The 13,492-nt window shown below is 33.8% G+C and overlaps 1 protein-coding gene across 1 annotated transcript in view; it reads right to left on the reverse strand.

The window, feature by feature from the left end:
* Nucleotides 1-13,492, reverse strand: part of Kcnt2 (potassium sodium-activated channel subfamily T member 2) — a 253,856-nt gene that overhangs the window by 220,626 nt on the left and 19,738 nt on the right. Inside the window, exons 4-5 of the mRNA XM_033762145.1 lie at nt 12,177-12,225; nt 9,183-9,242 (exon numbers count right to left, since the gene is read on the reverse strand). Of these exons, the coding sequence (XP_033618036.1) occupies nt 9,183-9,242; nt 12,177-12,225 (109 nt within the window). The remainder of the gene's footprint in view (nt 1-9,182; nt 9,243-12,176; nt 12,226-13,492) is intronic.

Consider the following 13,492-nt stretch of genomic DNA (forward strand, 5'->3'; position numbering starts at 1 on the left):
GAGGGTGCATTAGAATATTAGAATATTGTGCAAATACACAAAGCCCAGGCCCAGGCAGCTCATCCTGATAGTAACAGATTATCAATGAAACATTCTTAAATGGTGTCTTCCATGCGTGGAACATATATTCACTGTGTCTTATAGAAAGTTTGTTTGCTGGATGCTTGGTCCTCAGTGTGGTGACACTGAGAGATGGTGGAACTTTTAGGAGGTAGGGACTAGTGGGAGGTAATTAGGTCATGGAGTTCACCCTTGATAAATTAATATAGTGCTTGTAACCCCCCAGTAAGTTGCTGTTCAGGATTTTAGAAAAAACAACTTGCCTCTGAATATTTCTGGCTTCCTGTGTCCCTATGTGATCTATTCTGCACACACTACTACTTTTGGAATATCATCTGCCATGAGGACCACACCACACATCAAACAAGAACAGCCACTCAATCTTGAACTTTCCAAACTGAGATAAACAAGCCTTTTTGTTCCTTATGAAGCTTCCAGCCTCAGGTGTTTTGTTATAAGAACAGAAAACAGACTAATACAGTATACACTGATGAAGAACTCAGAATTTCCTGACGCAGTTTATTCTTCTATGAGGAGATCTAAGCATTGCAAAAGCAATTGGAAGTCTGGCTTTCCCATAATTTCCAATTGTCTTATTTCAACTGCTTAAAAGTTGGAATCATTCTTAATGTTCCTTCAGGGCCCAGTGGATTAAAACAATACACTAGTGTAACACCAGACCATATCCCAAAGCAAGCACCAGTTAATCACCCTTTTAGGTAATCTAGTTATCTAAAAAAGCAGTACAGAAGAGAGCAAGTGGAGGGAAGGGGGACAGTGAGAAGAATACCCCTGCATAAAAAAGCTGTAAGAGGTACACTGCTGCTTCTCCCACTGCCCTGACCTCAGTGATAAGACTCAAAGGAATCACTCACTTTGCTCGGCCTAGGCATGCTACTATAATTGGCTCACACCAAAACGAGGCAAAATGGGGAAAGGGAAAAAAAAAGAGCTGAGATTGGAAAAAGTCACAATTCCTCCAATTTTCAGACACAAGCACGTTTTATGAAAAGACATTCAAAGAATGGAAACTGTAGTTCTTTTTACATTGAGTACACTCAGAAAGATTGTGCCTATCTGAAGATGAAACATTACTCTGCTAGGCGGTGGGTCTCAGGAAACCAAAGTCTGTGTTGGAACCCTGGTGGCTGCTTAGTGGGACTGCACACTCAGCCTCACTGCAGAGGGCGACTGCACCTCACTCCAGCCCCTCCTCAGCCTCAAATCATTTGGCATCAAAACATGTCAGGAAATGCAAATAGAAAATAGTCCTGTGATGCTTCTCAGCCCCATGTGGATCTGAACTGAGAACAAACTAAAGCCTCATTAGATGAGAATGTTTGCGTATACTGATCATTTTATCTGATTAGCATGGATTTGAAGAAGTTTGAGAAGACTAATTTTAACTTCCTGTCACTAAATCAGGAACATCTAATACACTGGTTATAACTGACTTTAGTCATGCCACTTTTCAATCATGCAGGTTAATGATACTGCTTCTTTTATCAGAGTTTACATGGCATAGTGGTCATGATGCTTAACATTTGGCTTGCTCTTTCCTTGTATTTTTACTGACCATTATACCAGTGACCACAAAAAAGTGATTGATAACTTGCAAACAAAGTAAGGAAAAAAGAATAGTTACTATTGATAATATAGAAGGATATTTTTATTAGTACACAGCAAAATTAGTGTTAGCTTTTTTAGCAACTGTCACACAGTGGGTAAATTTAGTTCATGATAAGTGAAAATCTTTTATATATTGCATGGTTTTCTTCTCATTTCCATGAAAAATATATTAGTTTGCTAAATGAGTCTTCTTGAATCAAAAAAGTCTTATAACTGGTATCTGACAAGGCTTGTTTTATTTCCAATTTATCCTTCATATTAAAGGCAATGTATTCATTTTAATGGCAAATTCCCATCATGAAGATAATAAACTTCAAATTCTTCATTATGTTACATAAAGCTTCACAATTTGAACTCTAGCCACTGATCTGCCTTGTACTTACAGTATTTCATTCCCAATCTGATCACAGACTAATACACCCTGCACTCTGTGCAATCCTGGCATAAGACAGACTTTTATATTTTTTTACACAAGGTATACTTTTATAAATGTGTCCACATTTCCCCCTCTGGGTAAAGTGTCTTACTCTCATGCCTTCTCATAATCTCCTTGGCAAGTACTTGTAAAACTTTATGGAACTTATTTCTTTATACACTCAGTGCCCGGTAAAGTATATAAATGATAAATGTATCTTCCAAATATTGTAGACGTCTTCTAGCCATTTTAATATAATTGTTTCATATTTTGAAATTAAGCATTTATATCCTTTTACAATGGTTCCAAATGGGAATCATTTCATTGCTTAAAACCTTCCTGAATGCATTTATGAATAAATCATTAAACTTGTAACCAGAATTCAATAGAAATTTTTGGAGGGAAGGCTTACAAGAATTTTTAGTCTATACTGTACAACCATTTAGATATTTTCATCTTTGCTTTATCGCCAATCATAATAAGCTTATGATTTCCAGTATTCTATCTGCTTACCTCTCAAACTCTGACTCAGATCAACTGTCTAAACCAGCTTTTTACACTGAGTACTAAGGAGTACCTTCCATATAATGTACTCAAAACTTGTTCTTTGTTCCAATACTGGTCTTCCAGTCACACAAACCAAATATCCTTTAGACAACCTTTGTAGGTTCACATGCTCCGAGGTATGACTTGTCCAAAATTGATTTCCAAATTGATATTGTGGTTCTCTAGTTTTCATTATGGTTTAACTCTTATCTTTGACTTAGTCAAAGTCTCCTAATTATGTTGTATTTATTCCTTCATTGTTAGCCTACTCTAATTTATCCTTTCTATTATGAAGATTGTATTTCAAAAGCTGCATTTAATGCACCAATCCAATGTGACCTCACCACTCTCAATTTCTGATCACTTTGAAACACTTGAATCATTCACACTTTGACAAAAGACAAAAATCCTTGCACAACTTAACCTACAAGGCACTATATCATTTGGTTCTTGTTGACCTTTCTACCCTTATTTTAAAGGGCATTTCTCCCACAAAGCACTTTTGGCCCTCAAAATATCTCTTCAAAGAAATCTCTTTGAATACCATCCTTCAAAAAGCTTGAAAAATACTCTCTTTCCTTTTCAACTTCACTTTGTATATTTAACTCAGTTCTCTACTTAATTTCTTCTGAATTTTTTGAGACTTGTCTCATGCCGTCATCACATTGACTCTAAGGTCTAATCTAGGCTTTGTGATTGTCCACCAATTTCTTTCAATCCCTTCTCTCAATTTATATTATATAACTGACATATTATAGCTTTAGATATTAAATGCCATGAGGTGATAAACAGTACCAGCATAGTTCACAATGATATGCCTCATTGTTAGCTCAGTGTTTGACAAGCTGAAGGTCCTAAATAAAACATATTATTAGAATATGTCAGTCATCCTACTGCTGAATCATAACACATGCGTCCCTGTGTGGTCTTTCTTGTGTGGCTTGAGGTAAGGAAATGAGCATCATATTGAGGACTAATTCTCTACTGTCCAAAAGTGTACAGATGAACCACATGCTTATTGATGAAAATAAAGGTATATATTTTCAGTTACACTCACTAGATTTAATTCTCAAATCTCAGACTATCTTCTGAACTAACTGATACACTCATATATTAGCTCTCCTAAAAATAGCTAATGAAAAATAAATATAGAATAGATCCATAAGTTTTATTGCCCATGATGAAGACTCAACAGACCTATATCATAAAAATCCACAAGATAAAACAAATTTACAATAAAAAGAGCATCCATCCATAGAATGCTACCATGTAGAAAACAATGAAGTAAAATACAGAAAGCACAGAGCCTGGGATTTAGCTCAGCGGTTTGGTGGCCTGCCTGGCAAACACAAGGACCTGAGTTCAATCCCTGGTAGCAAAAAAAAAAAAAAAAAAAAAAAAAAAAAAAAAAAAAAAAAAAAAAAAAAAAAAAAAAAAAAAAAAAAAAAAAAAAAAAAAAAAAAAAAAAAAAAAAAAAAAAAAAAAAATACAGAAAGCACAAACAGTGCCTTTAAAAATTATATTAAATATTTATTTCATTAAAGCTTTTCGGTCACAGAAATAAAAAGCATTAATCTTCTTCAGAAAGGTAACTTCTTGAAAAAGTTTTAAAAGAGTAGTTTTATCAGTTCTAAGTGTATGGTATTCATATTCTCTTTTTGTCAGAACTTAATTAAATATAAATGAACTTTAATCCAATCATTTTACATTAAGCATGAACTTAACTTTGTCCCAATTCAAAAGTAATAAAATAATCTAAAATATATTAGATTTTATTTTTATCATCAAGCAAAGAAGAAGCTTGGAACTACTACGTAAGTAGCTCTATAAGGCACTTTAAACATGATAGGAGTTAGGGCAATTTAGTCATTTGAGCCCAAGTTGGACTAAAGGGGACATGTTATAAATTCTGTATTAGTAAATGCTAAGAATATCTGTGTTGAACACGGTTAATGCAAAAAGGTTGATAACTTACCGCCTTTAAATGAATATAAGATAAAGTAAGCCTGAGGCACCAACCATAAACTCAAGAATGTTTACATTCCCCGTTTCAGAGCAGAGTGAAACACAATCAAGACTAGGAGTATCCGAGATTCCCAGATGAAATCTTTTGTTGTTTTCCAGAAATAAGTCACAAAGGTGTTAAATTTTCAAAATTGTTACTCTTCCTAAAGTGATTATGGGAACAATAATTGGAGATTTAACAAAAGCCTCTTAGGTGCGAAGAATTTTTGGTTGCAGAGGTTGTAAACGACGCTGGAGCTTGTTTTTGTTTCCCTTCGATTTAATGAATACATGTGTATAAATAGAGCTCTATTTTGAAAGCAGTTGGTAAACAATAACAGTATTTGTGGTGACAGAAGAATAGGAAATTTAGTGCTGAGAGATTAGTGTGATCGCGCTGCCAGCTAGCTATACACACAAATAAAAGATTATTTAAGCATAGACCTACAATTCTGTGTCACAGAAAATGAAACTGGTTGATGCCACAGATTTGGATTCTTTATCTGCAAACTTTAGATGGACTTTAAGTTTCGGCAAATTTCATTCTGGGTATCCTTGAGAGTTTGAATGGTTTCAGAATTGTCACACTGATTTTAGAAGGTCTAATTTCAAAAATTTAAAATGCATGCATAATATTATACTAAGGGATGTTAAAATATTAAAAATAAACATTATATGTATATATGCAAAATTTAAGGAAGTGTATCAAAGTGCCATTAAAGCTGGTATTTCAGAACTCTCGGTAAAGAAGAATATAAGAAACATAAAATGTTAAATGCAATGTGATATCCACTTTTGCAAGCCTTTGTATTATTTTTCTCAAAAAGCTAAAGAACTGTACATTTTAGATTCTGCTATCCAAATGTGTCTTATTTATAGGCCCTAAATACTTACCAGTTACTTAATTCATACATTATAAAAAGTTATCCAATAATTCATGAAAGAAGTCAAAATAAGTCAAGAATTTATTATTATGTTTATGAAAGAAGAAGATAATTAACAGCAATTAGTCCTGCTGTCACAAACTCCTTTTGGTCATTTCTGTTTCCTTTGGAATTCAATGAACTTTATCATTTACCTCTCCAACATGAAGCACATCATGAGGGTCAGAACAGAAACATTTTATATCATGCGGCCCTGCATGCTAAGATTCTGTAATATTGTTTTCATTTTATAAATAATAGGAAGTAAATAATTATAAATTTCATCAGATTATAGTTGCACTAGAAAATTACCTTGAATTTGTGTATGTTTTATAAATGACTTTTTAAATTAACACAAAGAGTTCTATTAGCAAAACATCAAAGTTAGTCTCATATTGCTTGTAAAACGTGGAGCAAAGCATTCACAAATGAAGATTAATATTTTGGCAATATTATGTTTCTACAAATAGTCTACTAGCAAGGAGACATAACTCATTTACTCAAAACCCTATAGAAAGCCATTCTACATATATGTTAGGGAAAAAAATCATTTCATAATTAAAATATGACTATAGTTATCTAAGGATCGATGTCATGTTTCCTGTGAAGCTCAAGGGCAAGTGTACCTGAGCTGAAGACATCCTGGTTCTTCAAGAACCGATTAGTAATCAAAAAAGAGAAAGGTTTCACCAGGGGAGGGACAACTTCTTTCCCATCTATTGTCATAAGAATGCTCTCCTTACACCTTCATCGACATAAATCCTCATGACTTAAGATCCTCATCAGCATAAGATCTTCATCCACATAGGGTTACCGCCAACCCTGTGTCACCTGATGTTCCCTCCGATTATTGTGTGCACCCTGTAAGCCATGGCTGGTTTGGAGAGTTTTTCTCTTTGCCCACTCTGAGGCACTGACCTCCCGGCCAGCCACGTACTCTGAATTATGCAAGTCTTTATTGTCTTTCTTTCTTTAGTCCTGGCCATTCTTCCTAGGCAGTCAGAGGACTGATAATCCTCCCATAAAAATCCACATGTCTGGGCTGGGGATTTAGCTCAATGGCACCATGCTTGTCTTGTAAGTGGAAGGTCCTGAGTTTGATCCCCACTACCACACACACACAAAAAAAGTCTGATGATATTTTTAAAATATATTACTTTGTGTACATTATATTCAACATTCACCACGTACTGCATAGTAAAGAATCTAAAAGAAAAATATCTGAGATTTTAATTTAGTTGGTTTTTGTTGTTTTATTTTGTTCTGTTTTGTTAGGCAGCTAAAATCAAGGTTTGTCAATTATTACATAATTATAACAAAGAGATATCTAATGAAACATTAGAAGATTCTAAAGTCTATACACCTTATAAAATAACCAGTACTTTAAAACTAATTTTAGTATGTGTGGTTAATATTAGATCTATATGATTACTAAGATCTTTTATCTTTCATTTTCCTACACTAGTTTAAAAATATTCCTTTATCTTTTATGATCTTCTGTACTCTCAAAGAGAATAAAGGCTTTCCAAAGCTAATTCTTCAATTTCGGATTTTTATTCCAGCTTATTCTTACTTTTCATGAACTTTACATCTTCCGCACCAATGCAGATGGCTTCCATCATCGGAAAACCACCCCTGCTTCATTCTTCTGCTTCTCACAAGCCCTTGGCCCAGTGGCCCAGCATTCTCCACATGACAGTTTGTATTCTCAGTTCTTTCTCATTGAAACCGGTCTCATGTAGATGGAAAACAAATCGCCTCTTAATTTCTAAACTCAATGGCTTCTTTCACTCTTTGTACATCACTAGAGCTCACATAATTTCTGCGTAATTTCTTCCTGTGACATTTCTAACACATAAATATTTCATAAATATTTCAGCAATCTCATAACAGTCTCAGTCTTTTCCGTCTACACTTAGGCACCAACCTTCAATTCACTGAAACTGGTGTTACTTTCTGTACATGAAAAAAATGAGAATTAAACAAAAAAAAATATTAAGGCAAAAATACTGACTTTGTCAAAACATTTCGCTATAAATTTAGTAATGAAAAATGGATGCTCAAATACTATGTTTTAGAAAGTACAAAAGTAATTGATATGTTAGACAAATGATTCTCAAAGGCATAATTTTAAATACACTTGTTGATATTGATGAAAAAACAGTGAAAGTAATGCTTTCTAACTCCTTTGTCTAGTTCTGTGACTTCCCTGATTGCTAGGTTCCTCCTACAAAGCATCCACATCACTATGAGCCTTAGTTTCTACCGTGGTGATTGCCCTATGCAAAAAATTCTCATGATTTCGCTAACATCTCTGTGAGAGTGACTGCCAAATACTAATAAATCACTCCTTCACAGTTCCTGAATCACCTTCTCAATTTTTTTACACGTCACAGGTCTCCTATTATTCACCAGTAACTCAAATTCATCATCTCCAAAATCAATTCTATCATTTTGCCAATCTGGACTTCGTCCTCATTTGTTTCTTTATATTCTTCTCTCTTAAGTTGTATTACCACATTACCAATCATTCAGGCTCCTAAAACTTTTCAAAATGGCATTTGAATTTCCTTTCCCTGATGTATCTCAGTAAGTTGATTTCTTTATCTCTTTACCTTCATAATCTTTCATCACATCTAGCAACTCATTTCACCTAGTCAAAAACTCTGTAACGTAGGGTGCCATATCTGAGCACATGGTCATCGCTGTGATGTTTCGTACCTGTAATGTGCAGAAGTTCCAAACTAATATTCCTAAAACTGGTTTTCTGCTGAAAAACTCTCATACTCATTTTATGTTCAATTTCCCATTATATATTGCCATACAAGAATTCCATAGAATAGGCGAGCTGTCGTATTTACTGTTTCTCCACTTCATATGAACCTGTGCATTCCTCTATCTCTTTACTCTTTCTATCAACCCTGACTGTCAAGGCATTTTTCTCTTGCCTTATTAACATCCTTATAATGCAAGGCCTCTGCTTGTCAGTCAAGTATTTCCTCTGCATCCTCTGATATGACCGCTCTCTATAAACCCACACAGCACCGAATTTACACCTCACAGAAAGCACTGCTCACATTCAGCCTTATAGTTATCTATACAGATTTCCCCCTTTCTTGATTATACACTCACTGAGAAAGAGCCATACGAAGGGAAGATCTCAATCAACAGAAGCGCTCACCAAAAGAAGCTCAATAAATGTTTGTTAAATTGTGTGAGCCAAATGAAACTTTGTCAGCAATTAAGTTATCTTATTAAAATAATTCCTAATAGGAATAGTTTTGCTTTCTCAATATTTTTTGTGAAGGTTGGGAAAAGAGATTGAGAACAATAAAAAGCTAGACTACTTCACTGGCTCGTCTCACTCTGAGCACGCATGTACTGGACAAGAAAACTCACAGGGACCAGTGAGGTACTTTTAAGTCATCAAGGAAAACTTACTATATTACCATAGCTTTTAATCACATACTGGAGAGGCTCAAAATAATTAAGGTGGTTTAAGAAGAGTTTGCTGTAGCTCCAAGCATGAATTATAAAGAACAGAACAGTTGGTAATTGCTAGCAGTGAGGTTCACAGTAGAAAATTGTTAATTAAAATAACTTACTTTATAACTGAGATAACCAAGTAGCAGAGTTTCAAATAGGCTGATCAATGCCACTGAGACCTAAAATGCAAAGTGATACTTAATGAGAAAATACAATAAATCAAAAGTTACGGTTTACACTGTCAATTTGACATGAACATACACACAACTGTCATTTTCTGAGACACATACACATGACACAGACAGTATGAACACATAAGCATCTGTAACAATGTGACAGGCTGTAGGTCACTGATGGCTGCCCTTTATGCTGCAGATTAGTCATTATAATTTCTAGAATCCTTGACAAGTCCTTTTTATCATTATCCCCGATTTAAAGGTGGGAGTAAATTAAACAGGCTGGAGTTTGAGTGATACGTAAAGAACAGATTCCTTTGTGAGTACGTTCATAGCACACACAATCACACATAATTGTTCTTGCAAAAAGAAATGCCATTACCCAGAAACACCAATCCCAAAAGACCATTTCCCTTGAGAAAATATGGAAAACAAAGAAAACAAGTTTCAAATTGAGTATATGCAATCCTACCATCCAACTCAAAATAAAATAAAATAAAATAAGAACATTCTTAATAAAGAAAGTATTACAAATCAGTACTTAAGGAGGCTTTCACATTTTACTTGAGGGAACTCTATCACCAAATCATCAATTCTTTTGTGCAACTACCATAAAAATATTGCAAACAGAAGTTTTTCAAAATACAGAAATTATTCCTTGTTAAATATGCTAATTCCCATTAAATCGATAGAATCAATAGGGAAGCATAAATAGAATGTGGCTCAAATGAATGTCTTGACCTAACATACGCTGTGGTACATCATCAGTGCAGTCCCTGTGAGGAGCTGGTACACGGATACGGACGCCTTACTTCTTCTTATGTCAGCACCCCTTCCCTTCTCACCTTCCATCTCTTAGTCCCCTTCTCATTTGCTAAAAGACCTATCTTGTATTTTGTTTCTTACATAAGAGAAACCATAGGATTTTAAAGCTTGTGTGTCTCATTCATTTCACAAAACATTAGAAAATGTGATATCCATGAACGATGGAGCACAACTCTGCCACAAAGATGGATAAACTTCAGGCTTCCATAGGAAAAACGATGCACTTTTGAATTCAAATAAATATTTTCTACAGATTTTTTTAAGGTTTAGGGCAGCGATGATGAGCCTTTTAGAGACAAGTACTCAAACTGCAACTCAAAACTCATGTATTTCTCCTCACAGTGGTAACACTACTATTAAAATTGAATATTAAGGGTTAGTTTAGAAAAAATAACTCATACATTAATATCTTTTCTCTTAAAAGAAAAACAAATAATATGCATGCCATATTTTCACTACCATTGGTTTAAGGCAATCTCAGTGAGAAAAAACAGATCCCACAGATTTTAAATTTTATCTCTTACTGGAATAAAAACTGAATTATAATAAGGGAAAAGGAAAATATCATAAAATAAAAAAATGGAAATAAAGTATTTGTAAATAGGGAAGGGAAGAGGGGGTGAAGGGAGGGCAGGGATGAGGGAAAAAATGAGAAACAAGACCTGTCATGTAAAGGTACAAGATCCCAATGATGAAGGTAACTGTACTGTACACCTAAAATGTACCAATAAACTCAATGAGGAAAACAAAACTGAATTTAAGTAATTATTAAAAATAAAAATGGATCTGCATTTACCAGTTTAGGTAAATTATTTTCAGATGTGTATTCAGTAGTTAGGCATTAGTATTTTGATAGGAAACATAAATTTCATTGCTTTTCTCCACATATCCTCTAAATCATAATCATCTGTGCTGTTTGCTAGAGGTACATATCGCGAGATTAACCCCGAACATTTGTAGCATGTCATTCAAAGTACTTTTTGGAAATGATTATTATTTTAAAATAGTATTATTAAATAAAAGCAATGTGAATAGATCAAGGTGTATATCAGAATAATAGCACATGAGTAATAATAAAATAGTAATTTATTGATGAATATAGCTCAGAGGTGAAAAGACACTTTCCACGAAATCTTAAATATTTGAAAGTTTGTATATTAATACCACATTGCAACATCAGTAAGTATATTTCAACATGAAACATGACTTCGACAAAATATGAACTACCCAGACATAGCAAAACTTGATTTCATAGCTATGATCACAATGCATACTTAAAATACTGCACTTTCACAAATAAAATGTGCAGACAGTATAATCATCATAACATCAAAAGGCAAATATCTGATCTAAAAGTGTTGTCAAGATAGTTCATATTCCTCCAAAGATCTTTTCAGTTAATTTTTACTTTAAAAAATAAAATAAAGAGGACTTACAAGTGGTAAACAGAAGGAGAGGGTACATTATTACAAGTTCACTGGGGATGAAATGCAATAGAAAAAAGTAACAAAGAAGTAAAGAGAACTCTAGGGAACCCCTTCACAGTATCATTCAGATGTGTTGTCTCTGTTATATATTCTCACTCTTTTCCTAAAGATTCCTTTCATGACAGAACACATTTTTATTTTATTTCCACAGGTATCTCATAGGATATCAACTATGGAAATAGTTTCCTCTTATCCTAGCAAATAAACTGACAACTGATGGTGTAAGTCATTTGCTCATTTAACAACATTTTTTTGAGTCCTGTTATGCTCGAATGGGGATATAAGGTAAAACGTAAACATGGTTGTGAGCTATTGAATAATTTTAAAGGCATAATACACTGGAATATGTAAGGTGGCTTGGAAATATGGAGCCTTAAAACACTAGTTGATTTCACATTCTTGAACACCGTCTGCAGTAGAATCCTGATGACCAGAAAATTTTCACAAAGTAAAATGCAGGGCTTGGGAAAATGTGAAGAAACAAATAAAAATGTTAGCATAAAATATACATGAAGATTAAGTAAAGAAATCTCATTTTGAGTATCAGCTCTTTTCTCGCCAATATTATTTCTGTGAAATATGAATCATCACAGAAATATAGGGATCAAACAAAATCATACATAACCTGTAAGCCCCATAAAGGTAGGCTTCTGTTCACCCAGAAGATGTGAGACCTGTAAAAAGAATGAGAAACTGTTAGTTTTATAAAGGTGTGAAAAATTAATTCACCTTTAACATTCAACTTAAGTATTAAAATAATGACAACACAAAAAATATATAAACAAAAAGCTTTATTTTTCAGCTTTCTTTTTACTAACATTCATTTCTAACTTGAAAACCCTTTTTAATTTTTGTCACTGTTAATTAATAAAAGTAAAATGGGCAATTAGTTAAAAATGATATGGTAGTGTGGAAAAATATCAAATGCTTTTGCCACTGAAAAGTCTCCTAATAAACTGCTATAGATTCTAATGTTTTAAAGGTTTTTTTAAAAGTACCAATTCAAAATGTAAATAAAGAAAACTAACAATTTTAATATCCCACCAATTGTAACTGTATTTGATTCAAATGGGAGTCATTAGCAGTCAATATTCACTACTCATGCAAAAGGTGAAAACCGTCACATTTCTTTCCCCATAAAAGAAAATAAAATTCCCAAACATAAAAGCCACCCACTAATTATAGTTATCAAATATAGAGTCTCATGAAGAATCAAGTGCATTTTCAGGTGCTTAAGTAATTTTTTTCATAATATGTTAATAACAAAGAACAAAAAACTTCCAATTGTTTTGTTTTAAAAAGAATGATAAAACTTTGCAAGACTATTCAAAGACACATTTTAGTATATTAGACTAACATTCTGGAATTTCAGAATGTCACATCTGTCCATTTAAGTAACATCTTTATTTTCTTCAAGCAAAACCTGTACCCTTTCTCTCCAAAACTGATTCTCCTTCACTTTTTCATATCTCAATGACACGAAATCCACGGTGTCTGGTTACCGAAAACCTCAAGCAACACCTTAGATCCTATCCTCTCATCCATCTATAAATGCTTGATACAAATTTTTTCAATTCTTCCCAAGAAATATCCACTTCTTATCACTAAAACCACCTTCCTCTAAGCTCCCCTATTTTCAACTTGACATTTCACAAAACCTACAAATGAGAGCCCTGCCCCTCATTTCAGCCTTGTTTTGTTTTTTCTCTGATGTACAATGACAGTTTTTTTTCCAAAATTCATTTTAGATCGCATCACTCCATTGTGCATTAGCGGTGAACATTTTGGGGAGGCAAAAAAACAAACTGTTTGACCTGGCATTCTTACCCTTATTCACGTATACCGTGATCCTTTCTACGACTATTCCTTTTTACCAGCTCTTCCCTTGTTCTACAATTCTCAGCTGAATCCTCTGTTTCTCAGCTCAAACTTTTCTGAGTT

This window comes from Fukomys damarensis, unplaced genomic scaffold (assembly GCF_012274545.1).
Source record: "Fukomys damarensis isolate Sample0158 unplaced genomic scaffold, DMR_v1.0_HiC HiC_scaffold_11, whole genome shotgun sequence".
In the NCBI taxonomy this organism is placed as follows: Eukaryota; Metazoa; Chordata; class Mammalia; order Rodentia; family Bathyergidae; genus Fukomys; species Fukomys damarensis.